The sequence below is a fragment of the Gasterosteus aculeatus genome, chromosome 11 (genome assembly GCF_964276395.1).
Source record: "Gasterosteus aculeatus chromosome 11, fGasAcu3.hap1.1, whole genome shotgun sequence".
Lineage (NCBI taxonomy): Eukaryota > Metazoa > Chordata > Actinopteri > Perciformes > Gasterosteidae > Gasterosteus > Gasterosteus aculeatus.
The window spans coordinates 18,388,933-18,412,166 of NC_135699.1; the positions used below are offsets into that span (position 1 = coordinate 18,388,933).

The following is a 23,234-nucleotide window of genomic DNA, read 5'->3' on the forward strand; positions in this document are numbered from 1 at the left end:
AATATAATGTGCAAAACAAATATGTGACAATAACTTTAACATATATAAAATATATACATGTCTCACAACTTGAGTCTCTAATGTCTCATGTTTTGTGTTGTTGGAATGTAACGATATTTCAAAAATAAAAGCCTCAACCTGGTTTATGTTTGGAGTGCTTCACGTTTTATTAAAATACATAAACTTTAACTGCCACATTAATCACAGATTCCTGGTTCTTTGTGGTCTAGAAACCGATTTTTATTTTGTATAACAAAAAAACATACAGACAGACATAAAACAGTCATGTGACACATGAGAGGATGAAAGGCAGAAAAAGAGCAGTGTCACAGGAGAGGATGAACGCTGAGGGACTCCAACCAATCAGTGAGACTGAGATCAGGTCTGAGAGGCTGGGAGAGAGACAGGAGGGGAGACACAAAGAGAGACAGACAGGAGGGGAGAGAGAGGTTATCTCATGTTTATTTAAGAAACATTTTAGTATTACTTTTATTGTTACACCGTAAGTATCAGCTGCTGGTACTTTTGTACTTGTGACTGAGTACTTGTACTTCAGGTGAGCAGTACCTTCAGTCCAGATATTTCCAGGGGTTGTCCGTCCCTGCGTACCGATAGCAGGCGGGTCCGTCCGCGGGTCGGATACCCATCCTCCACCTCCAGGTGGCACACCAGCAGCGCCTTCTTCAAGTAGACCAGCAGGCGCTGAGCGGGATGCCAGTCAATGGCAAAGCTGGAGGGAGGCACAGAGGTCAATGGTCAGCCTCTTAAGCCCCGCCCACTAACCATTGCATTATTCATCTGAAGGAACGGGATCTTTGAACAGGCAGGAAGTGGTTTACCTGGATCTCAGTCTCTGGATCTCAGACAGCAGATGGAACTGAGTGAGGTACCGCTGCATCACCTCCAGCAGGGTGGAGCTTAGTTCAGACCAACGGCCCCACAGGCCCTCCTCCACTAGACCAGCAGGACCCTCCGTCACCTGAGAAGAGACACTATGGCTTTAAGAAGGGCCAACCAATCAGCAGACAGGAGGATGAGTAGGTGGGGAAGTTACCTGCATTGTGAAGCGGTTGTTGTGGCTCCAGGTGATTGAAAGCTTCAGTGTCTCCGGCTCATTGGGCAACATGTCTGGAAACGGGCGTGGCCTGAGTTCCAGACAGAGCTCTGATTGGTTGAAGGAAAGCAGGTTGATCTGCATGACGTCCTGTGCGGCAGAGACAAAACCCTGCAGCCTGATAGGTCACAAAGAGTTAGCGACCAATCGGAACGACCCAACGATAACCACGTGACCTGACGACACTCACTCGTCTCTGATTCGCCGCCACCTGGTCACCTGATCGAGCGCCACCTCTAACTCTGGCCTCAGCTGGGAGAGCTGATGGTCACATGACTGCAGTCCATTGTGGGCCTTCAGCAGAGACTCATCCAGCTGTTCATACTGCTCCTTCTGAAGGACACAAGTAGAGAAGAGGATGGAACTAAGATGACCAGATGTGAGACAAGGAAACAAGGATATGACTAGAGGAGGTGAGACAAGGACAGCAGTGTTTCCCCTAGGTTTCATACTCGCAAACACATAAGCGGTGAAAAAGGTGAGAACAGGTGCGCGTATCATTGTATGTGACTAGAGAAGGTGAGAGGAGGATATCAGAGGAGACAATGATATCTCCAGAGAACAAGGCGAGGAATAAAGGAGATTGAAATGAGTAGAGGACACGAGGAAAGTAAAGAAGCGTGTGAGTGTATGTACCTTGTTGTGCAGACATTGGATCAACTCTGTGAGTGTCTGTCTTCTGCTGTGTATTTGTTGTATTTTGTCCTGCAGAGATCTTAGCAACGTCTCCGTCTCCTCCGTCACAGACCTGCAGTCAGCCTTCAGACACTTCCACCTGCTGCGAGCCACGCCCCCTGACACACACACACACACACACACACACACACGCACTGTGTCTCAAAGGCGCTAGGCTGCATCCTTGTAGCCTTCAGCAGTCTTCGTAGACCTGGGGTCCGTTTCAAGTAGGAGGTTTAACAAACTCTGAGTCAAACCCTAAACTCTGAGTTTCTGGTTTCCGAACAGCTGTTTAGAGTTGGTTCAATCAACTCAAGTAGGTTGACTCATGCGTCCTTAAGGATGCAGCCTAGCGACGTATGCGTCCTTAAGGATGCAGCCTAGCGACTTTGAGACAGCTGCAGTCCATACTCTGTATACACTCTGTGTGTTCTCCGTACCAGGTTGGGGGGGGCAGGGCTGAGTCACCAGTTGCTGGGCAGACTGCAGACCTTCCAGGAGTGACATCATTGAGTCCACTACGAAGAGCTGACGACCCAGAACCTTCTGGACTTGTCTTCGGCCCTGGAGCACAGCAGTGATCAATGGGCACATTTAAGTATTGATCAGATGAATTCATCACAATGAGTACTCGTGGTTGTTGTTGACTGTACAAGTACCGTGAGGTAGGGAACCATGCAGGCCGCTTCAGAGTCACACGACTCGGAGTCTCTAAGGGAACCAAGAAGAACCGGGTCGCAGCGCCGCAGGACCCTGGACACAGAGCAGAGGTACTCATACCGCCGCGCTCAGGAACTTCATGGTACTCCAATTCCTTTGACTGTACTACATCCGAGAGGTAACGTTACATCTCGTAGTATTTATTGTACTAACAGAGGTGCATATAACGTTGCTTAAACCAGAGACGAAGCCATCGTTAATTAACGTTAGCTTCAGCTAGCTTTGTGACGCTGCCGTTAATTCTGTATTTTCAGCAGCTTCAGATACAAACTGTACATCGTTAGTGTGATCAAAATAACTGGCGAACGTTTAATACTATTTTAAAGCCTCGTTAAACGTCGTATTAATAAACACAACGTTAAATGTAAGTTAAATATTTGAGACTTACGCTCGAGCTTCAGCCATTTCTGTTTTCAAATATCCGCGGTACCGCGAGCGATGTGATTGGCTTATTGACCGTGTCGTCACAGCACGTCAAGCCAATGAGGAATCCTTTTGAAAAACCTTTATTGACAATATCCACATTCACAGTGACGTCTAGATAATCTAAATAGATATATACTTTATTAATCCGCATAAGGTAAATTTGTGTGTAATAGTGGCAATACAGTACAGTAATTACAATAAGAAATTCAAAATCCACAATATACACACAGTACAATACATATACACACACACACAATAAAATACAATAAATAGCAGAGCAGAACATATTAAATTACATTACATCACATGTCATTTATCTGACGCTTTTATCCAAAGCGACTTACAATAAGAACATTTCAACCATAAGGACACAAACTCAGAAGAACAAGAAACAAGAACGTGTGATTTCATCAAATAAGCCGATGTACAACTTGCTGTAGATAAGAACCATTATAAGTCCAATGTAAGTGCTGCAGTTAGTTAGTGTGTTAGTAGGTAGAGTCTGAAGAGGTGTGTCTTTAGTCTGAAGATGTGAAGGCTCTCCGTGGTCCTTATGTCTTCAGAGACCTCCTTCCACCATTTAGGAGCAGGACAGCAAAGAGTGGAGATCTAGTCGAGTGTTTTGCTCTCAGTGAGGAGGAACAAGCAGTTTATCACATGCAGAGCGGAGAGTGCGGGTCGGGATGTCGGGTTGGACCAGGTCCTGGATGTAAGCTGGACCCCATCCATTCACAGCATGGTACGTGAGCACCATGTTTAGAACTGGATGAGCCACCGGTACCAGTGAAGAGAGCGGAGGAGTGGAGGATGAGGGAGAACTTAGGAAGGTTAAAGACCAGTGGAGCTGCTGCGTTCTGGATGAGCTGCAGAGGTGGAATGGAGGTAGCAGGAGACCTGCAGGAGAGAGTTACAGTAGTCCAGGAGGGAGACGACCAGAGCCTGAATCAGTACCTTCTGAGTGAGAAGAGGACGTGTTCTCCTGATGTTGTAGAGCGAGTATCTACAGGATGGTGTTGTCAGTCATGTTGGAGTCAGGGAGAGTCGGCTGTCGACGTCACGCCGAGGTTCCTGCAGTCAAAGTGGACGTGGACCGGTCCCAGAATATTTATCCAGCCTTATTAATGTGCATCAACCCTCCAGAGCCCTGAGGTCAGCTGACCGGCTGGTTCTGAACGTTCCTCGGTCGTTCCTTAAAACAAAAGGAGATGGAGCCTTCGCAGTAGCGGCTTCCAGACTGTGGAACGCTTTGGCGTTTTCTGTGCGGTCTGCGACGAGCCTCCACTTTTAAAACTCGCCTTAAGACCCACTTGGTCACGTTGGACTTTGGCTCAGTTAAGTCACCTGCGTTGGATCTTTTATTTGTTTGCCTTTTACTGTTTATACTGTTTTCTGCTTGTTTGTTTGTTTTCACGTTTGCTTGTGTTGTTTTATTGATGCTGATTGTTTTTATCCTGTAAAGCCCTTTGTCTGGCCACTGGCCTTTAAAAAGTGCTATATAAATAAAATTGCGATTGACCTAGCAGCACAACATTTAAATGTACTCACATTCTCCATAAACAAGCCCTAAAACACTCGATGAAGAAAACCCAAGTCACCATCACTGCAATATTCTCCAAACACCATGTTCTGAGTTAAAGTCACTGTAAACATACCAGCAGACTGTTGTCCGTCTTCATTTGTAACGGCAAATACCACATACTGTACGTGTTTTAACGTATTTATCTGATCTTAATTTGTGTTTGTATATTTTTATCTTATCTTACATATTCTATTTTATTCCTATATTGCACCAATCACAGAGACACATTCCTGTATGTGTAACATACGTGGCAATAAATGAATGTTTAAAGGTTAAAATAGTAATTTTAGATGTGTGTGTGTGTGTGTGTGTGTGTGCGCGCGTGCGCGCGTGCTGCAGTGCATCTCGCGCTCAGGTCACGTGCTGCTGTGTGTTGACTGCAGGGAGCTCGGAGGCTAACGGCAGAGCGAGCTGTCCTCCGAGGACAAAACGAGCCGAAAGACAAACCCCGACGGAGACAGCGCGCAGGCAGGTGGAGGTATGAGTTGACCACCACGAGGCCGGTAACATTCACAGGTACGTTATAGAGACAGTGAGGACGTGTCTCGGATGATGCTCAGACGTCCCGCGAACGCTAACACAGCTAGCAGCGCAGCTAACCGCACACTATTCTAAGCGGCCGCCGTACTTCGATGTCTCTGCCCGGACAGGTGTTGGGCTTCAAAGCAAACATGTCCAGGTGAGCTGGGCAGAGACACGTTAGCTTAGCATCCTGCTGAGAGTTAGTCAAGCCGTTGCTGATGATGCTAGCTGGAGCTAATGATGCTAGCTGACGATGCAGTAGCAGGTCTGACGTAGACCACATTTTAATGTAGTCCAGGTCTGTTGTAGACCACGTGTTAATGTGGTCTAGGTCTGTCGTAGACTACGTGTTAATGTAGTGCAGGTCTGTTGTAGACTACATGTTAATGTAGTGCAGGTCTGTTGCAGACTACATGTTAATGTAGTCCATGTCTGTTGCAGACTACATGTTAATGTAGTCCATGTCTGTTGCAGACTACATGTTAATGTAGTCCATGTCTGTTGCAGACTACATGTTAATGTAGTCCATGTCTGTTGTAGACTACATGTTAATGTAGTCCATGTCTGTTGTAGACTACATGTTAATGTAGTCCATGTCTGTTGTAGACTACATGTTAATGTAGTCCATGTCTGTTGTAGACTACATGTTAATGTAGTCCATGTCTGTTGTAGACTACATGTTAATGTAGTCCATGTCTGTTGTAGACTACATGTTAATGTAGTCCATGTCTGTTGTAGACTACATGTTAATGTAGTCCATGTCTGTCACAAATGTAGTGCAGGTCTAATGTAGACCACGTGTTAATGTAGTGCAGGTCTGTGTAGACCACGTGTTAATGTATTGCAGGTCTGTGTAGACCACGTGTTAATGTAGTGCAGGTCTGTGTAGACCACGTGTTAATGTAGTGCAGGTCTTTGTAGACCACGTGTTAATGTATTGCAGGTCTGTTGCAGACTACATGTTAATGTAGTCCAGGTCTGTTGCAGACTACATGTTAATGTAGTCCAGGTCTGTTGCAGACTACATGTTAATGTAGTCCAGGTCTGTTGCAGACTACATGTTAATGTAGTCCAGGTCTGTTGCAGACTACATGTTAATGTAGTCCAGGTCTGTTGCAGACTACATGTTAATGTAGTCCAGGTCTGTTGCAGACTACATGTTAATGTAGTCCAGGTCTGTTGCAGACTACATGTTAATGTAGTCCATGTCTGTTGTAGACTACATGTTAATGTAGTCCATGTCTGTTGTAGACTACATGTTAATGTAGTCCATGTCTGTCACAAATGTAGTGCAGGTCTAATGTAGACCACGTGTTGATGTAGTCCAGGTCTGTGTAGACCACGTGTTAATGTAGTACAGGTCTGTGTAGACCACGGTTTAATGTAGTACAGGTCTGTGTAGACCACGTGTTGATGTAGTCCAGGTCTGTGTAGACCACGTGTTGATGTAGTCCAGGTCTGTGTAGACCACGTGTTGATGTAGTCCAGGTCTGTGTAGACCACGTGTTGATGTAGTACAGGTCTGTGTAGACCACGTGTTAATGTAGTGCAGGTCTTTGTAGACCACGTGTTAATGTAGTGCAGGTCTGTTGCAGACTACGTGTTAATGTAGTGCAGGTCTGTTGCAGACTACGTGTTAATGTAGTGCAGGTCTTTGTAGACCACGTGTTAATGTAGTGCAGGTCTGTTGCAGACTACGTGTTAATGTAGTGCAGGTCTGTTGCAGACTACGTGTTAATGTAGTGCAGGTCTGTTGCAGACTACGTGTTAATGTAGTCCAGGTCTGTTGCAGACTACGTGTTAATGTAGTCCAGGTCTGTTGCAGACTACGTGTTAATGTAGTCCAGGTCTGTTGCAGACTACGTGTTAATGTAGTCCAGGTCTGTTGCAGACTACGTGTTAATGTAGTCCAGGTCTGTTGCAGACTACGTGTTAATGTAGTCCAGGTCTGTTGCAGACTACGTGTTAATGTAGTCCAGGTCTGTTGCAGACTACGTGTTAATGTAGTCCAGGTCTGTTGCAGACTACGTGTTAATGTAGTCCAGGTCTGTTGCAGACTACGTGTTAATGTAGTCCAGGTCTGTTGCAGACTACGTGTTAATGTAGTCCAGGTCTGTTGCAGACTACGTGTTAATGTAGTCCAGGTCTGTTGCAGACTACGTGTTAATGTAGTCCATGTCTGTTGTAGACTACATGTTAATGTAGTCCATGTCTGTCACAAATGTAGTGCAGGTCTAATGTAGACCACGTGTTGATGTAGTCCAGGTCTGTGTAGACCACGTGTTAATGTAGTCCAGGTCTGTTGCAGACTACATGTTAATGTAGTCCAGGTCTGTTGCAGACTACATGTTAATGTAGTCCATGTCTGTTGTAGACTACATGTTAATGTAGTCCATGTCTGTCACAAATGTAGTGCAGGTCTAATGTAGACCACGTGTTGATGTAGTCCAGGTCTGTGTAGACCACGTGTTAATGTAGTACAGGTCTGTGTAGACCACGGTTTAATGTAGTACAGGTCTGTGTAGACCACGTGTTGATGTAGTCCAGGTCTGTGTAGACCACGTGTTGATGTAGTCCAGGTCTGTGTAGACCACGTGTTGATGTAGTCCAGGTCTGTGTAGACCACGTGTTGATGTAGTACAGGTCTGTGTAGACCACGTGTTAATGTATTGCAGGTCTGTGTAGACCACGTGTTTATGTAGTGCAGGTCTGTGTAGACCACGTGTTTATGCAGTGCAGGTCTGTGTAGACCACGTGTTTATGCAGTGCAGGTCTGTGTAGACCACGTGTTTATGCAGTGCAGGTCTGTGTAGACCACGTGTTAATGTAGTGCAGGTCTGTGTAGACCTCCTGCGCATCATTCAAGACCTCAAGTGTCACTTCAACGCGGTCAAAGTTTTTTTTACAGCCTCATTCCAAGTTGGATGACATTGATTTATTTCCTCACCTCATAATGAGCAATATGTGGAATAAGTGAAGCGCTGTCTTTCCGGATGCTGAATACCATCACGTCTTACTCTATAACATCACTGAAGTTACATGTGACTAATTAAGTTTAAATACACCTAATACACAATTTAGCTTTAGTGTGATGATAAACTAACATCCGTTCCTCTGATCTCACATGTTCTTCCTCCTCTGCACCAGCTGCTGAGACACACCAGGTCATTTACGCTTCAGAAGATGAAGAGCTTGTCTTCTCCTTTGAACAACCTGAGAGTCGGTGCTCGTTGTAACGCCGTCACTGCGTTTCTCACAGCTCGTGTCTCCTCGCGGCGTGCGTGTTCGGAGGCTCGTACGCGCCTCATTCGCTGAGATTTGTCTTGGGCTGGTTTGTTCTCTCGCTCGCGCAGCAGCGTCGTCTGCACAAGTCAAATATATCGGGTGCATACAAGTTAATAAATGTATTTGTTACTGACTGTACTGATTGATTTCCTCTGCTTTAAGATTGCAATATTACTTTTAGCTAAAGGTTGAGGGCTTAACCGATTATTGGATTAATACCGTTCAGCCTGTAAGGAATCACGATCCGGAGGTGGAAACAGAAGATTACCGCTACGTTGTTTTTCGGGTCTTAAGGCTTTCACTGTAAAGCACAATCTGACAGCAGACCGTCCCTTTTTCTGGGACCACTTGGTTCAGCCTATGTGGTCATTGAGGACCTCATGAGGACGCAGCCTGAAACGACATCACGCCGATGATGTCACCGTATGTTTGATGATGTCATTATGTGTTTGATGACGTTATCAAGTAATGAACCTCTGGTTGGATCTGTGGACGTGCGTTTCAGGGCAATCAGGTGTGAATTGGAGCAACAGGATGCCCGTCCCCCCCGCCCCACCTCGGGGACCCCCAGCCCCCCCCACCTTCAGCCAGGTAACTCCAGAGACACACACCTACCCTCTCACTTCTAGGCTACATGAGTAATGTACATATATTATTATTAACTATACTCAGAGCTTCTATTCACAGCTCGGCCCTCAGAACTCACCAGCTATGATTTATTGAACTTATGGTGTCCCCCCTCCAGGCCAACACCACCCCCCCAAAGCTGAGCCAGAAGGAGGCGGACGGCCGCGGCGCCCTGCTGACGGACATCTGCAGAGGCCCCCGGCTGAAGAAGGTGGAGGTGGTGAGCGACAGTAAGAGCCCGACAGCAGAGAGCCAAACACCTCCCACCGATCACCCGTACATTCGCTTATACCAGTACCTGCACCAGCAGCAGGGGGCGCCCTCCGAGGAGCAGCAGAGGACCGCGCTAGAGAGTAAGAACACCTTCTGTGACCTCACGGGAAGACTGCAGGAGGCAGCAGGGGGTCGGCCAGCCGCCAAGTGCCCTTAAAGGGGACATGTCTGACCCCAAAAACAACTCCCGTCATTTGTTTTGGTCCTTGTGGCTCTTTAGTCCCAGCGCAACTCCAAAAAGGAGGACAAATACGCGTCCGGACACTGAAAATCTAGATCAAGGAACCACATCAACTTGTGGTACAATGTGCGCACACCTTCAACAGTAGATCTCGTCCTAAGAGAAGTTTATATGATCAGAAGCTATTGGTGACATTTGATGGAAACTGATGTGGATTCTAAAGAGTGAAACAGTATCTACCTGTAGTAGTAGTAGTAGTAGTATTATCTAGCAGTAGCAGTATCTACAGCTGTAATGAAAATTGTTCAACCCCCAATACACATTAGGTTTATTTTGCTAAATGTACAATTTCTGAGCAGTTTGCAATGAACAAAGTAGACGAGAACAGCTTAAATAGGTCACTTGAACCAGTCTTACCAGGGTTTTCATCCAAATTCTACTTGTAATGACTACTGCACAATGATTGAACCCCTGCATAACAGATTCAGTACTTGGCCCCCTTTGCTGTTCTGACCTGAGCAGCTTCTGACAGCGTTCCTGAGGAATCCGCCCATTCCTACTGGCCAACGGCCTCCTGTTCAGGAACACACGTGCGTTTTGTAACCGCCTCCTTCAGTTCACGTCAGGAAACTGTGACGGCCACTCTAGAAGCTTCCGTCTCTTCTGGAACCAGGCTGTGGTGGAGCTACGCTGGGGATCATTGTCCTTGTGGAACGGCCACGCTGCAGCTTTATCACAGACGCATGACCCTGAATCCTTCGTGCCGTCTACACGCTGCAGCTTTATCACAGACACATGACCCTGAATCCTTCGTGCCGTCCACACGCTGCAGCTTTTGTATCCTTTTGCTTCTTTGTGCGAGGATCTCTTCACTGAACGTTTTGGACAATTCTTTCGCCGCGCTGGAAAAAGGAAGAAGTTGGGCGAACGAGTAGTGGTGGTAACTGGCAATGACTGCTCATCTCATCAGGAGTAGTGTGCGAGCCAGACAGTCCAGGTATGTATGTGTTCTATGTCAAGCACACCCAATGACGGCGGTGGGACCATTTGAAGACGCTGGTCATGTGGGGGTTGAATCCGAGTGCAGTGGTCATTAAATAGCATCTTGTGACCATTGTGATACCAGTTTTCTTCAACTATCTTCTACTTTGTTTATTGCAAACGGCTGGAAAGGTTTTGCTAAAAGCCAAACGCACAGTGAGTCATTCAACATCTTTAATGTGACACAAACATCGAGACAGACTTTACTCGTTTCATCCGTCTGTGTGTTGTCTCTTAACACGGAAGTTGTATTTGAGCCCAGTTGTCAGACTGGTGGACGGCTGGTTGGACGCTGCAGCCTCCTGTTGATCCCCTTCATTCATTTATTGCTTAGTGGATCAATGTTTCATGTGGACCAAAGACACATGTTACATGTTGGAGACGCTCCACACAGCTGCTAGTATCCAACATTACAACCAACCCTCGTTGAGTTTCCTCATATAAACAAGTTATTCTCCTAATCATCAGTATTATAATGAAGAAAACAAATGTTTTATTGTAAAAGTCTCAATCTCCAAATTCAGTTAATTATTATTAAAGACTCAACACCTTTATGGATTATTAAGTCACTAAGCTCTGTACTGACACGTTTAAAGATCCTTTTTATTTATATTTTACTGTGTGGGTGTGTATAATATATATATATATATATATATATATATATATATATATATATATATATATATATATATATATATATAATGTGTGTGCATCTCGACTACAAGGCCATCAGACATCCAGGCGACCTGACGTCACATGAGTATCTTTTCTAGTCTGCTGAATGTCGTGTAGATTTTAGTGTTTGAAGTTCACTTGGTTGCTGGTTTGCTTTTGGTGCCAGTTGTTGTTCTAATATCAACTCCATGAAGCTGCTAGCGCGCCTCCTAGCAGAAAAGACTTCCTTAAACTCTGTTTGTCAGAACACCACATGGTGATTGTTCACTCATCAGGTTGTCGAGCGATTTGTGTTTTGCATTTTGAGGAGTTTCTGTCGAGGCCGATCGACCTTTTGTCTCCTAAACGGGGGAGAGGTCAGCGCTGCCGTAGCCGACTTCCACCGACGGCGGAATATTTAACTAGAGGTTCAGTGAAGCGTTAACATAACCTCGCCGCACGAAGACGAGCAGGACAAAGACCGGGGAGTCTTTCTTCCTCTTAATAACGGCCGTATCGTGCTGTGAAACCGGAGATGTGAGACTCGTAAAGGACGTAGTCAGCAGACCGATCACAGCCTGCAGGAGGTCCAGAAACTCCATCAGCACAGGAAAGACTCTCCAAAAAAAGGGAAGAGACCTTAGTGAGGACGTCAGAGGACAGAATGGACAGACTACAGTGATGTCAGAATGAACAATGTATAATACATTCAATTCAATGGTTGAAATGCACTTCTTGTAAGTCGCTTTGGATAAAAGCATCAGCTAAATAACATGTGACGTGTATAAAAACAATTGTTACAACATTTACATTTTAGTTGATATGGGATCATTTTAATATCAGTGTGATGCAGCTTCCTTTTCTTACAGTCTGATCTCCTCACATATTCCAGCTGATAACAATCAGAACCAACCACATCAAACTTTCACTCTGGGTCCGAATGCAGCAGGAGACACTTAAGCCTTTGTGGCGTGATGTCATACATGCTAATGATTTGGGCCGTGTCATTTGGGCCTGTTGGTGATGTCATCGGAGCTGCGAGGGAGCATAAACCCTCTCAGCAGATAGCGATGTCCCCGGAACGTCTCCATAGTTTCTCTGCAGTAAGGCCTCACTCTCCTGTCCAATGGTTGTGGTTCTTAGAGCCCAAAGGAGGTGGAGCAGCAGGAAGCCAGTCAGGTCCTATTGGACCAATAGGAGGTCAGTTCCCCCCACCGAGACCAGTTGGAGGTCAAGAGATTTTTATTACAATTACATTCCGTGATTTGAGGCGTGTTGTTGAATGTGTGTACATGTCACTAACCGTGTGACCTCCATGGTTTCTGACAGACGCGTCTTCTGGACAGTCTCCCTCCAGTCGCGTGGCAGCCGCCCGTCATCGCCATGAAGACCCAGAAAGCCCCTCCATCCAGACCCTGTTGCCCACGGAGACGAGTTGCTCCGATTGTCCCTCGCTGTCCAAACTGTCTTCTGCAGCTTCCTCCCCATCCACCAGCACGACGCACTCCTCCCCCGGCCCCCCTCCTCCTCCTCCTCCTCCTCCCAGTCGCCGCAGCAATGCCCCCTCGCCGCCGTCCTCATCGTCTTCTTACAACCGAGAGAAGCCCCTCCCCCTGACTCCTAACCACACCCCGTCTCCTTGCAACAGTAGACGTCCTCCGACCTCGGAGGGAAACCCCGCCTGCTCCTCTTTGGCCCCGCCCCCCCCACCGTATCGCATCACTAATGGCCCAACAGGTGGCGTTGCGGCAGCGGATCTGCCCCAGCGACACAACTCCCTGGGCAACAAGAGGCCTGCCCCCTCCCCCGGAGGCCACACCCCAACTCGAGGCCCCGCCCCCCCTCCTCCCCCGGCCTCTCCCACTCCCTCCCACCAGGCTGCCAACAGGCCACCGCCCCCTGTCAGAGAGACGCCGTGTAGAGGAGCAGGTGAGGTCATTGCATGACAAATGAGTAGTACTGGCGTTCCCACAATGCATTGCTGGTGTCGGATACGTACTCTGACTGGACACGTGGAGTTTGTATGTAACATGTTGGTCGGCTGTCTTCACTTTCAAATCGGTTCTCTGTGATGAATTATTGGCGTTTAGTACATTTCCTCTGAAAGGCAAATACGGTGTTTTCTGCTCTATACGGCGCATAAGATACTGCAGTCAGGAGGTGGGGAGGTGGAGACGGTGATGGATGCTGCGAGGTGCGTCCGCTCCCTCCGTCCCTTATTGTCCACGGTCACGTCTGTCTCAAATTCTCCGTCGGCTCTTTAGGCGCCGTGTGTTTCACCTCCAGAAACAGCAGCGAGTCGTCGAATCGTTGGATCTGACGGCCAATAAAGATTTACACAATCTGACGGTTTGAATATTATTTTAAATTGTGGGCGCACTCGATGGCGACTTTTGATTTCTAAAGTAAAGTAGATTACATGGTGTCAGTTGTACACAAGTATGAGTACAATTAAACACTTGAAGAAAATACAAAATCGACTTAATTACAGTAACGTGAGTATTTGTAATTCGTTACTTCCACCCCTGCATTTTGGTGATTGTGTCAATCCGATGTGCGTTGTGGCCTCGTCTGACACTCATCAGCGTGTTGAGTGACAGACGGACAGACGGACAGGAGACCCGCTCGTGGTCACTGTGGATCTCTCTCCTCAGCGCCTCCTGTGCCCGTCCAGGCCTCGTCTTTCAGACCGGGTGGCCGAGACGCTCCGCCTCCCTACAGGAGTCATGGTAGCCCTTCTCTCTGCTCTGACCCCCCAGCCAGAGGAAAACCTCCTCCCCCGCCCACCCGTACCCCCGCCGGCCCTCCCCCCCCTCCGCCTCCTCTCCGTAACGGACACTCCTCCGTCCCTCGCTCATTTGTCGGTGAGTCTAACGATGACGACGTATCAGTAAATATCTGTTTGCTTTCACATTAAAAGCCTCCCAGCTACACCCCCATGTTGCTGGGAGGCTTTTAATGTGAAAGAAATGATCAATAAAACTGTTCTGGGGTTCAACGGATCGTCAAACCCTCAAATATTCCTTGTTTCTCTAATTGCGGCTGATGTTTGATCATTGATCAGCCTGTGAACCATCACCAGTAGTTGTAGCTCAGCTCATAATAATGAACTCACAGGAAGTCAAACGGATCACAATTCATCTCATATATTTTACATTCATGTGAGAACATGTGTAGTTGTATACGTTTGCTTTCTGTTTGGTCTCCTACCTGTGACCCCTGACCTCAAGGTGTAAATGAATCCCAATGCATCGTGTGTTCTGGTCCTGCAGATGACTTTGAGTCAAAGTATTCATTCCATCCTCTGGACGACTTCCCTCCTCCAGACGAGTACCGTCACTTCGCCAAGATCTACCCCAGCAAGGCCCACCGAGGTACTGGACCCTGCACCCGGGGGGGGCATAGACCAGCAGCACCTGGGCTCAACAGGATGTAGAGACAGCACATACGACCTGTCAATCAGCGTGTAGCCCCGCCCTAAAGCCTCCTCTGCTTTATGGTCTGTTTGACTCTAAATGAACATCACGCTGTGTTGAAGAAGACTTGAAACTAGAGACTGAGACATAAACTCATGTTTACAATGTTTACTGAGGGAATAAATCCAGAGAGAAGTAGAGTCATTTCCTCATAGACGTCTATGGGAGCAGAGGAGTCGCCCCCTGCTGGTCACTACAGAGAAGTAGAGTCATTTCCTCATAGACGTCTATGGGAGCAGAGGAGTCGCCCCCTGCTGGTCACTACAGAGAAGTAGAGTCATTTCCTCATAGACGTCTATGGGAGCAGAGGAGTCGCCCCCTGCTGGTCACTACAGAGAAGTAGAGTCATTTCCTCATAGACGTCTATGGGAGCAGAGGAGTCGCCCCCTGCTGGTCACTACAGAGAAGTAGAGTCGTTTCCTCATAGACGTCTATGGGAGCAGAGGAGTCGCCCCCTGCTGGTCACCACACAGAATGCAGCTTTATTTGTCCTTTCTTTTTTCATCAGTTTGGCTCTTCACGGTTTACTTTTATTTTTCTGCAGAAACAGACGCTCGACTCATCCCTCTGTCTGTTTGTTTCAGTGATGAGAGGAGCTCCGCCTCTGCCTCCGGTTGGGAGGTGAACTATGACACAACCTCACAGCTGGGACACACACAAGCTCCATCACATCTGATAGGACGCGGTTTTATAAGGAGAAACTTCTCCGAGATCAAAGACCCGTTTAGCCGCCATGACGTCCTGTACGAGCGCATTAGATGCTGAGGACAAGGAGTCATTTATTTACAAGATTTCCCCGTTACGTGATGAACACCACACGCTGCAGCCGAGCGTCCACTGTGTCTCTCATACTGTCTCATGTCTGTACGGTGTTGCGATGCAGAGAACATCTGGAAAGCAGCTGCATGTCGTGCTCTTTGTAAAGTTCTGTTGGTTTATTTGTCGCTTAATAAACTTAATGTTCCACATTTCACTGCTTCAAATGTCTGAATATGAACGATGGATCTATAATGATTCTCACACACACAATAAACTAGTTCTATATGGTCAGATACATACAATACATTTTGTATAAACCAAAATCGCAAATTACAAATTTGCCTCAGAGGGCTTTACAGTCTGTACACATACGACATCCTCTGTCCCGAAACCCACCAGTGAGAACGTCAGAGGATCCGTCTCCTGATGGACGACTACAATGACGTCATGAGGACACAATGAACAACGTATCATACATGAGACTATATGACAATGATTCAAGTAACTGAGTAGTAAACCAGACGCACAGCAGGACCACTGCAGGGACCACCACCACGTAGAACCACCACCACGTAGAACCGCCATCAGATAGAACCGCCACCACACAGAACCACCATCACATAGAACCGCCACCACGTAGAACTGCCATCAGATACAACCACCATCACATAGAACCGCCACCAGATAGAACCGCCATCACGTAGAACCACCACCACCACGTAGAACCGCCATCACACAGAACCACCATCACATAGAACCGCCACTATCAGCTAGAACCACCATCACATAGAACCACCGTCAGGTAGAACCATCATCACATAGAACCACCATCCACAGAAGCCTGTGGGGAGGGAGAGCACAGAGACTTTAGGAGAGGGTAATGTTGGTTTACGAGTCCAGTAATATGATAAATATCTAAAATGATGATGATGATGATGATGATGATGATGGCAGCAGCAGGCGTCAGCAGGGCCACGGCAGGTGTCAGGACCAGGGTCCAGAAGGAACCACGATCTACGGAGACCTGATAGGGGAGAAAGCACAAAAAAACTCCCGTAAGGAAGCTGAATTAGTGATGTGCATTAATAAAACGTGAATTATGGTAGAACGAGAGCGTGAGAGAGGAGCTCGGTGTGTCCTAAGAAGTCTAAGCCTACAGCAGCTTAACTAAGGGCTGGTCCGGACTAACCTGAGCCAGCCCTAACTATAGGCACAATCACAGAGGAACGTTTTAAGTTTTACCATAAAAGAGCTGACGAATCTGCCCCCCGGACTGAAAGTGGAACCTGGTTCCACAGAAGAGGAGCTTGATAACTGAAGGCTCTGCCCCCAGCCTACTTTTTAAAACCACAGGAACAACAAGTAACCAGCATCTATGGAGCGCAGCTGCCTTGTAGGGCAATAAGGTGTTACAAGCTCATTAAGATACGACGGTGCCTCACCAGCAAGTGCCTTGTAGGTGAGGAGAAGTACCTTAAAATCTATTCGTGATTTAACAGGGAGCCGGTGCAGAGAAGTTAATACAGGAGTGATGTGATCCCTTTTCTTAGTTCTTGTTAATACACGTGCTGCAGCATTCTGAATCAACTGGAGAGGCTTAAGAGATTTGATGATGTCATGATTGGATGAGATCACAGCTATGATGTCATCGCTCCGTCCTCCTTATTTGTTTGATTTCTGTTCAATAAAGATGTATTAAACAAAATGAAGAGAACTATAACCAGTTCAGTCCTACGCTTTTTGTTTTGACTTTTGATTCGTCAGCAGCCCGTTAACTCGTGATGTCATTTAACATTCAGACTTTAAGGCAAATAATCAGCAGATTTCATCTGAACTTATTTGAGTGAAGAAGCAGGTTTAACTTCATGCTGTTAATCAATACACTCATTCAGTTAATTAAATGGAGCATGTTTAAAAACACAATGAAAATGAAGCAATAAAAGTGAAAACAGTTGCATCTTCATGGAGAATTTATTTTATGATGAAGAAATTAATTAAGTGTTATATACAAACCATACAAAGTGAATCATCAGTTCAAAATTGATTCTTTGGTTTTATTTAATGTATCATTTAGATTTGCATTTCTGTTAGTTGTATATTATATATGCTTTAAATATATTCTGCATCATTTTAATGGTAGTTTTATTAAGAATGAATGGTGTTGTTTTGTATTTTTTGTTAATATTGTGGTTAATCATTTTCCCAATAAGGAACCAAAGTGCCCGTTTGTCCGGCAACACGAGGGGCGGACTTTTGTTGTTGCAACTCGTGAGCTCACCGGAAACACACGAAGAAGAACGCAGCTCCACACGTGCAGACAGGAACAGAGATTCTCCGTGAGCCTGCTGAAGATGGAGGACGTGATCAAGCTGCCGGGGACGGAGGACGGGAAAGCGGCCCGGAAGAGGACTCGAGCTCCGGAGGTGGACCCGCAGGAGGAAGAGGAGACGCGGCGGGCCAACGCGGAGAGGCTGTCGGTGCTGGGGGGGGAGGACGCCTCGGTGAGGCTGCTGGAGGAGCTGGTGTTCGGAGCCGAGGAGGAGCTGCTGGAGAGACTCGTGGAGGTAACAACTCACCAGACTCCGCCCACAAAACCGCTGATTTAACGTCGCGTCGAGGTCACGTGTGAACGGCATTAACACGTCACACGGTGTTGGTCACCGTTTGAATGTAGAAACTAAAAACATCACTCAGTGTGATTGCCCGAAGCCTCCTCTGACATCACTTCCTGTCGTGGAGCAGGAGGACGAGGAGGAGCAGGCCGGAGCCCTATTGGTGGAGGACGGAGACCATGTGTCATGTGACTCGGAGGATGACGGCGGTTGCGTGCAGATCAGAGAGGCTGCTTGGGTGGATGAGGATGACGAGCAGGAGGAAGAGTAAGACACATTTACATGGCTCTTATTCTGAAAGGACATTAGAGGTTCCTGTCGCACAGAAACACCACGGTAACCATAGCGATGTTATTATAGTCAATAAAAACGATTGTTTCTGTACTGTGTCAATTACCAACTCATAGCTTTATGTTTTATTTTATTCCTGGTGCACATTGTCGTCCTGCACCGTGTGTCTGACATGTGGTAATAAATGTTTCCTGCTTCAATGTCTCAGGGTGGACATGAAGCATCGTTACCGCAAAGACCTGATGAAAGGAGAGGCGGAGTTAACGATGTCCAATCAGAAGCTGCAAGAGAGGATGAGAGCGCAGTGAGCATTCACTCACCTACTCACTCACTCATTCACTCACTCACCCATTCACTTACTCACCCACTCACTCACTCACCCACTCACTCACTCACCCATTCACTCACTCACCCACTCACTCACTCACCCATTCACTCACCCATTCACTCACTCACCCACTCACTCACCCACCTGTACCTGTTGGTGTCAGATTTCAGAAGGTGATGGGAGGAGCTCCGTCGTGGGCCGACAGCAACGCCAAGAAGAAAAAGAAAGGTACGTTCACTTCCTGTCTCATCGACGCAGGAGGGTCTCCTAGCAACGCGCCGCCATTAAATCCCTCTGAATTCACCCGGCTTCCTACTGTCAAGATTTGAATCATTGTGTCGTAGCAATTGAACATATTGTACATTTGACACATTCATACTGATCTGATTCTCGCTGAGGTTTCTTCCTTTTCCCCCGTTGAAGGGTTTTTTATATTTGGGGAGTTTTTCCTGTGCCGATGTGAGGGTCAAAGGTCAGAGGGTGTACAAGCCGAAGCCCTCTGAGGCAAGTGTGATGTTTGAGATGAAAAGTGTGTAAATTCTGTGTTCCTGCAGCAGCAGCAGCTGATGATGAGGAGGAGGAGGAGGAGCTCACGAGGAGGACGGGGAACTTCGTGGCGTCTTCAGATCGTTTACCCAGCGGCATCCTGAGAGTCAGTAACTTAGTTCTCAATAATACCGTTATTATCGGAACAATTCCTTTGAGTCATGTGACCCTCTCTGTGGTCACGTGACCCTCTCTGTGGTCACGTGACCCTCTGGTCATGTCTCTTCTGGCTCAGATGAAGAAGTGTCTCCACGCTAACTCCTCCCGTCCTTCGGAGGACCGACTCAGCACCGTTCAGTTCCACCCCTCCGCTCAGGTGGTCTTGACGGCCGGCCTCGACCAATCGGTGTCCCTCTTCCAGGTACGCGGCGCCGCCCCCCCCCCCCCCCCCCCCCCCCCCCCGTGCACAGGCGAGGATGCAAAGGTGTCATTGCTCTTTGATCGGCCCTTCAGGTGGACGGGAAGACGAACCCAAAGATCCAGAGCATCCACTTGGACCGGTTCCCGGTCCACAAGGCCCAGTTCAGCCTGCAGGGGGACACGGTGATCGCCACCGGCCTGAAGAACAAGATGTTCTACCTGTATGACATGATGGAGGGCCGGGTCACACCTGTGCACAACGTCAGAGGTGAGGGGGGGGCAGATATACAGATCGTCTACAGGGGGGCCGAGGGTTCACCTGAAGGGACCATGAACCATGTCCCTGTCCAGGTCTCAATGAGGCGCGGGTGAAGGAGTTCTCTGTGCGTCCTGACGGAGGAGAACTGCTGCTGACTGGAACCAGCGGATACCTGCACCTCCTCACGCTCAAGGTGACTCCTCCCCCTCCTCTTCTTCTGCGCTTTGTTTTACAGTAGTTCTCATAATCTGAATGTGCTCAGACGAAGGAGGTCGTTCTCAGCTTGAAGGTCAACGGCGACGTGGTGGGCTCGTCCTTCTCTCAGGACGGCAGCAAAGTCTTTGCCAACTCGGGTAAGTCATCGACGGTCCGTGTGACTTGTCCACTTCCTGTCATGTGACTTACGTGTGCGTGTGCAGAGGACGGAGAGGTGTTTGTGTGGGACATGCGGAGCAGTCGCTGCCTCAGCAGGTTCACAGACGAAGGATGCGTCAAAGGGACGTCGATCGCCACCTCGCCTGATGGACAATATCTGGCCTGCGGGTAAGCCCCGCCCACACAGACTCCAGGTGTCCTCTAGAGCCGGTGACCGACTGCATCGATGTCCCTCTCAGCTCTCAGTCGGGCGTGGTCAACGTGTACTCCCAGGAGGCGTGTTTGAAGTCAACGCATCCCAGGCCTCTAAAAGCAGTGAAGAACCTGCTGACCTCAGCGACCTCTCTGACCTTTAACCCCTCCTCCGAGATCCTGGCCATTGCCTCGCGAGCTGAGGACGAGGCCGTACGCCTGGTAAGATGAAGATGAGGAGGAGGATGATGATGATGATGATGTATTGTATTGTGCATTTTTTATTTGAATTCCATCACATGTCATTTATCTGACACTTTTATCCAAAGCGACTTACAATAAGAACATTTCAACCATAAGGACACAAACTCCGAAGAACAAGAAAGTGTGATTTCATCAAATAAGCCGATGTACAACTTGCTGTAGATAAGAACCATTATAAGTCCAATGTAAGTGCTGCAGTTAGTTAGTGTGTTAGTGGAGGTAGAGTCTGAAGAGGTGTGTCTTTAGTCTGAAGATGTGAAGGCTCTCTGTGGTCCTGATGTCTTCAGAGACCTCCTTCCACCATTTAGGAGCAGGACAGCAAAGAGTGGAGATCTAGTGGAGTGTTTTGCTCTCAGTGAGGAGGAACAAGCAGTTTATCACATGCAGAGCGGAGAGTGCGGGTCGGGATGTCGGGTTGGACCAGGTCCTGGATGTAAGCTGGACCCCATCCATTCACAGCCTGGTACGTGAGCACCATGTTTAGAACTGGATGAGCCACCGGTACCAGTGAAGAGAGCGGAGGAGTGGAGGAGTGAGGGAGAACTTAGGAAGGTTAAAGACCAGTGGAGCTGCTGCATTCTGGATGAGCTGCAGAGGCTGAATGGAGGTAGCAGGAGACCTGCAGGAGAGAGTTACAGTAGTCCAGGAGGGAGACGACAAGAGCCTGAATCAGTACCTTCTGAGTGAGAAGAGGACGTGTCTCCTGATGTTGTAGAGCGAGTATCTACAGGATGGTGTTGTCAGTGATGTTGGAGTCAGGGAGAGTCGGCTGTCGACGTCACGCTGAGGTTCCTGCAGTCAAAGTGGACGTTAACACGGAGTCTCAAAGTTAACAGTCAGGTTCTGAGAAGGAGAATCTTTCCCCAGATAGAGAAGTAGTTCCGTCTTGTCGGGGTTGATTTTCAGATGGTGGGCGGATCCACTGAGAGACGTCAGTCAGACAGGCAGAGATCCGAGTGAGGGAAGGAGAGAATTAGTTGGTGTCATCAGCATCGCTGTGGTAGGAGAAGCCATGCGAGCGAATGACAGAGCAGAGAGAGTTGGTGTAGAGCGAGAAGAGGAGGGGACCCAGGACGGAACCCTGAGGAACTCCAGTAGTAAGAGGACAAGGTTCCGACACAGATCCTCTCCAGGTTACCCGGTAGGTGCGGCCGTCGAGGTAGGACGAGAGAAGGGAGAGAGCAGAGTCTGAGACACCGAGTTCCTGAAGGGAGGAAATAAGGATCTGGTGGTTGACTGTGTCAAATGCAGCAGAGAGGTCCAGAAGGATGAGGACAGAGGAGAGAGGAGCTCTAGCAGCGTGGAGTTACTCTGACACAGCGAGGAGAGCAGTCTCTGTGGAGCCTTGAAGCCTGACTGGTGGGGGTCCAGGAGGTTGTTACGGTGGAGATAGGAGGAGAGTTGAATTACTGTGCTGCTACACACAAATCCCCCCAATTAATAAATGGTCTATCCTCCACCCTCTTCAGCTCCACCTACCCAGCTTCAGCGTCTTCTCCAACTTCCCCGTCTCCAAGAGGAAGATCATCTATCGAACCAGCTGCCTTGACTTCTCCCCTCACAGCGGCTTCCTCTCACTGGCTAACAACAAGGGACACGCCCCTCTCTTCAGGTGCGGCTGCTTCCTTTGCTTTTATTGACCTGCTGTTTGACACTCTGCCGACATCACTTTCTCGCAGCTTTAAACAAATCCTTTGACACATTAACTTATTGAGCAGTGACATCACACAAGTGGCCTGTTTTCATTGGTCCAGATTTCACATCCGATTGTATCGTAATAATAATTGCTTCGTTAAACCGTGTGGGTGGGCCGAGGACAGTTGGCCCCGCCCACATGAGTTCTGCACTGCATATAAAATATATGTAATCGACTGAATCAAATCTTTCAAATACTTGTCCTGATGTGTTGCCCCGGTAACCAGATAACTGAACGTCTGCTCTTTCTGGCTCCTCAGGTTGCTTCATTACAAAGACTTCTGAGGAGGACGCGTCTCTTATTTTATGCAGAAACTCTATTAAAGAACTGAAACAATTGACCGTGTCCTGTCTGTCGGTTTGATGCTTCTTGTCTCCTGGACTTGTTTGGGGGGGACTAGATAAACCGTAAATCCCAGACTAGTTGTTGAAAGATTACATTTCATATTTAGTTATTAAAAGTATTTGATTAAAAAATGTCATGATTTATCTCATGTTTCTGTGGATAAAATATTAATAACTGAACTTGCATGTTTCCTTTGTTTACTTTCTAGTTTCATGTCACACTGCAAGGCATTGTGGGTAATTAAAGTGAAGTCTTCGTCTGGTGCTGACTTGAGACTAGTTGCTCGGCGCGAGGAGCAGCGCAGGAGCCTCTCCGGCCACAGGGGGGCGGCAGAGGGCGGTCCTCCGGTGGGACGGGGTCCAGTAGGCCTGGGGGAGACTCCTGAGAGTAACATGGAGGAGGGGGGGCCGGAGCCCCGATAGGCTGCTGGATTGGACCAAAGTGGTGTCATGTGACATGTTAGTTTCTTAGAAGAAAATAAAGTTAAAAAAAAAAGTTCTCTGTCGCAGCAGCAGAATGTCGTCCGTCCTGTTTGTCTGTTTACAGGCTCACTGGTGAAAACGAACCACCTCGGTGCCTTTAATCAAAGCATTTTAGTTTAGAGGTAAACAAAAGGCTTTTCTAGATATAAGGA

At 47.7% G+C, this 23,234-nt stretch overlaps 3 protein-coding genes and 2 long non-coding RNA genes across 6 annotated transcripts; 2 read left to right on the forward strand and 3 right to left on the reverse strand.

Annotated features, from left to right (window-relative positions):
- Positions 1-218: 218 nt before the first annotated feature.
- LOC120828060 (uncharacterized) lies at positions 219-2,961 on the reverse strand. The gene is made up of 9 exons (XM_040191379.2): positions 2,898-2,961; positions 2,449-2,542; positions 2,230-2,353; positions 1,751-1,908; positions 1,305-1,447; positions 1,055-1,232; positions 840-979; positions 568-730; positions 219-392 (listed from the first exon to the last, which is right to left on the reverse strand). Exons 1-9 carry the CDS (start codon positions 2,912-2,914, stop codon positions 327-329), a joined length of 1,083 nt encoding a protein of 360 aa, XP_040047313.2. The 5' UTR covers positions 2,915-2,961; the 3' UTR covers positions 219-326.
- LOC120827811 (WAS/WASL-interacting protein family member 2) lies at positions 2,529-15,541 on the forward strand. Its single transcript, XM_078084278.1, has 9 exons — positions 2,529-2,627; positions 4,854-5,030; positions 8,827-8,912; positions 9,067-9,301; positions 12,241-12,297; positions 12,427-13,026; positions 13,752-13,961; positions 14,370-14,471; positions 15,158-15,541. The coding sequence occupies exons 3-9, from the start codon at positions 8,856-8,858 to the stop codon at positions 15,196-15,198; spliced, it is 1,302 nt and encodes a 433-aa protein (XP_077940404.1). The 5' UTR covers positions 2,529-2,627; positions 4,854-5,030; positions 8,827-8,855; the 3' UTR covers positions 15,199-15,541.
- On the reverse strand, positions 11,906-12,718 carry LOC120828076 (uncharacterized). Its single transcript, XR_005713479.2, has 2 exons — positions 12,401-12,718; positions 11,906-12,279 (listed from the first exon to the last, which is right to left on the reverse strand). It is a non-coding gene; the product is annotated as an uncharacterized LOC120828076 (long non-coding RNA).
- Positions 15,156-18,055, reverse strand: LOC144384576 (uncharacterized). Its single transcript, XR_013451377.1, has 2 exons — positions 17,611-18,055; positions 15,156-16,356 (listed from the first exon to the last, which is right to left on the reverse strand). It is a non-coding gene; the product is annotated as an uncharacterized LOC144384576 (long non-coding RNA).
- On the forward strand, positions 17,359-22,593 carry utp18 (UTP18 small subunit processome component). Of its 2 annotated transcripts, none has more exons than XM_040191346.2 (13): positions 17,359-17,896; positions 18,075-18,211; positions 18,444-18,539; positions 18,727-18,791; positions 19,118-19,215; positions 19,345-19,470; positions 19,563-19,737; positions 19,821-19,921; positions 19,991-20,081; positions 20,148-20,271; positions 20,343-20,517; positions 22,029-22,171; positions 22,515-22,593. In XM_040191346.2, the coding sequence occupies exons 1-13, from the start codon at positions 17,684-17,686 to the stop codon at positions 22,537-22,539; spliced, it is 1,569 nt and encodes a 522-aa protein (XP_040047280.2). In that variant the 5' UTR covers positions 17,359-17,683; the 3' UTR covers positions 22,540-22,593. The 2 variants fall into 2 exon arrangements, with proteins under 2 accessions (XP_040047280.2, XP_040047281.2); XM_040191347.2 differs by having other exon boundaries at positions 19,121-19,215.
- The last annotated feature ends 641 nt before the right edge of the window (positions 22,594-23,234 follow it).

What these genes read in the sequence shown, in the direction of transcription:
- LOC120828060 (XM_040191379.2), bottom strand. An exon ending in TGGCGGCGAATCAGAGACGA is followed by an intron (nt 1,233 to 1,304) that starts GTGAGTGTCGTC and finishes GTGACCTATCAG; the next exon opens with GCTGCAGGGTTTTGTCTCTG. An exon ending in ATCCAGAGACTGAGATCCAG is followed by an intron (nt 731 to 839) that starts GTAAACCACTTC and finishes GCCTCCCTCCAG; the next exon opens with CTTTGCCATTGACTGGCATC.
- LOC120827811 (XM_078084278.1), top strand. Translation starts at nt 8,856, where the DNA reads ATGCCCGTCCCCCCCGCCCCACCTCGGGGACCCCCAGCCCCCCCCACC. An exon ending in TCCTATTGGACCAATAGGAG is followed by an intron (nt 12,298 to 12,426) that starts GTCAGTTCCCCC and finishes GGTTTCTGACAG; the next exon opens with ACGCGTCTTCTGGACAGTCT. An exon ending in GACGCCGTGTAGAGGAGCAG is followed by an intron (nt 13,027 to 13,751) that starts GTGAGGTCATTG and finishes CTCTCTCCTCAG; the next exon opens with CGCCTCCTGTGCCCGTCCAG.
- utp18 (XM_040191346.2), top strand. Translation starts at nt 17,684, where the DNA reads ATGGAGGACGTGATCAAGCTGCCGGGGACGGAGGACGGGAAAGCGGCC. An exon ending in CAAGAGAGGATGAGAGCGCA is followed by an intron (nt 18,540 to 18,726) that starts GTGAGCATTCAC and finishes TGTTGGTGTCAG; the next exon opens with ATTTCAGAAGGTGATGGGAG. An exon ending in ACCTGTGCACAACGTCAGAG is followed by an intron (nt 19,738 to 19,820) that starts GTGAGGGGGGGG and finishes GTCCCTGTCCAG; the next exon opens with GTCTCAATGAGGCGCGGGTG.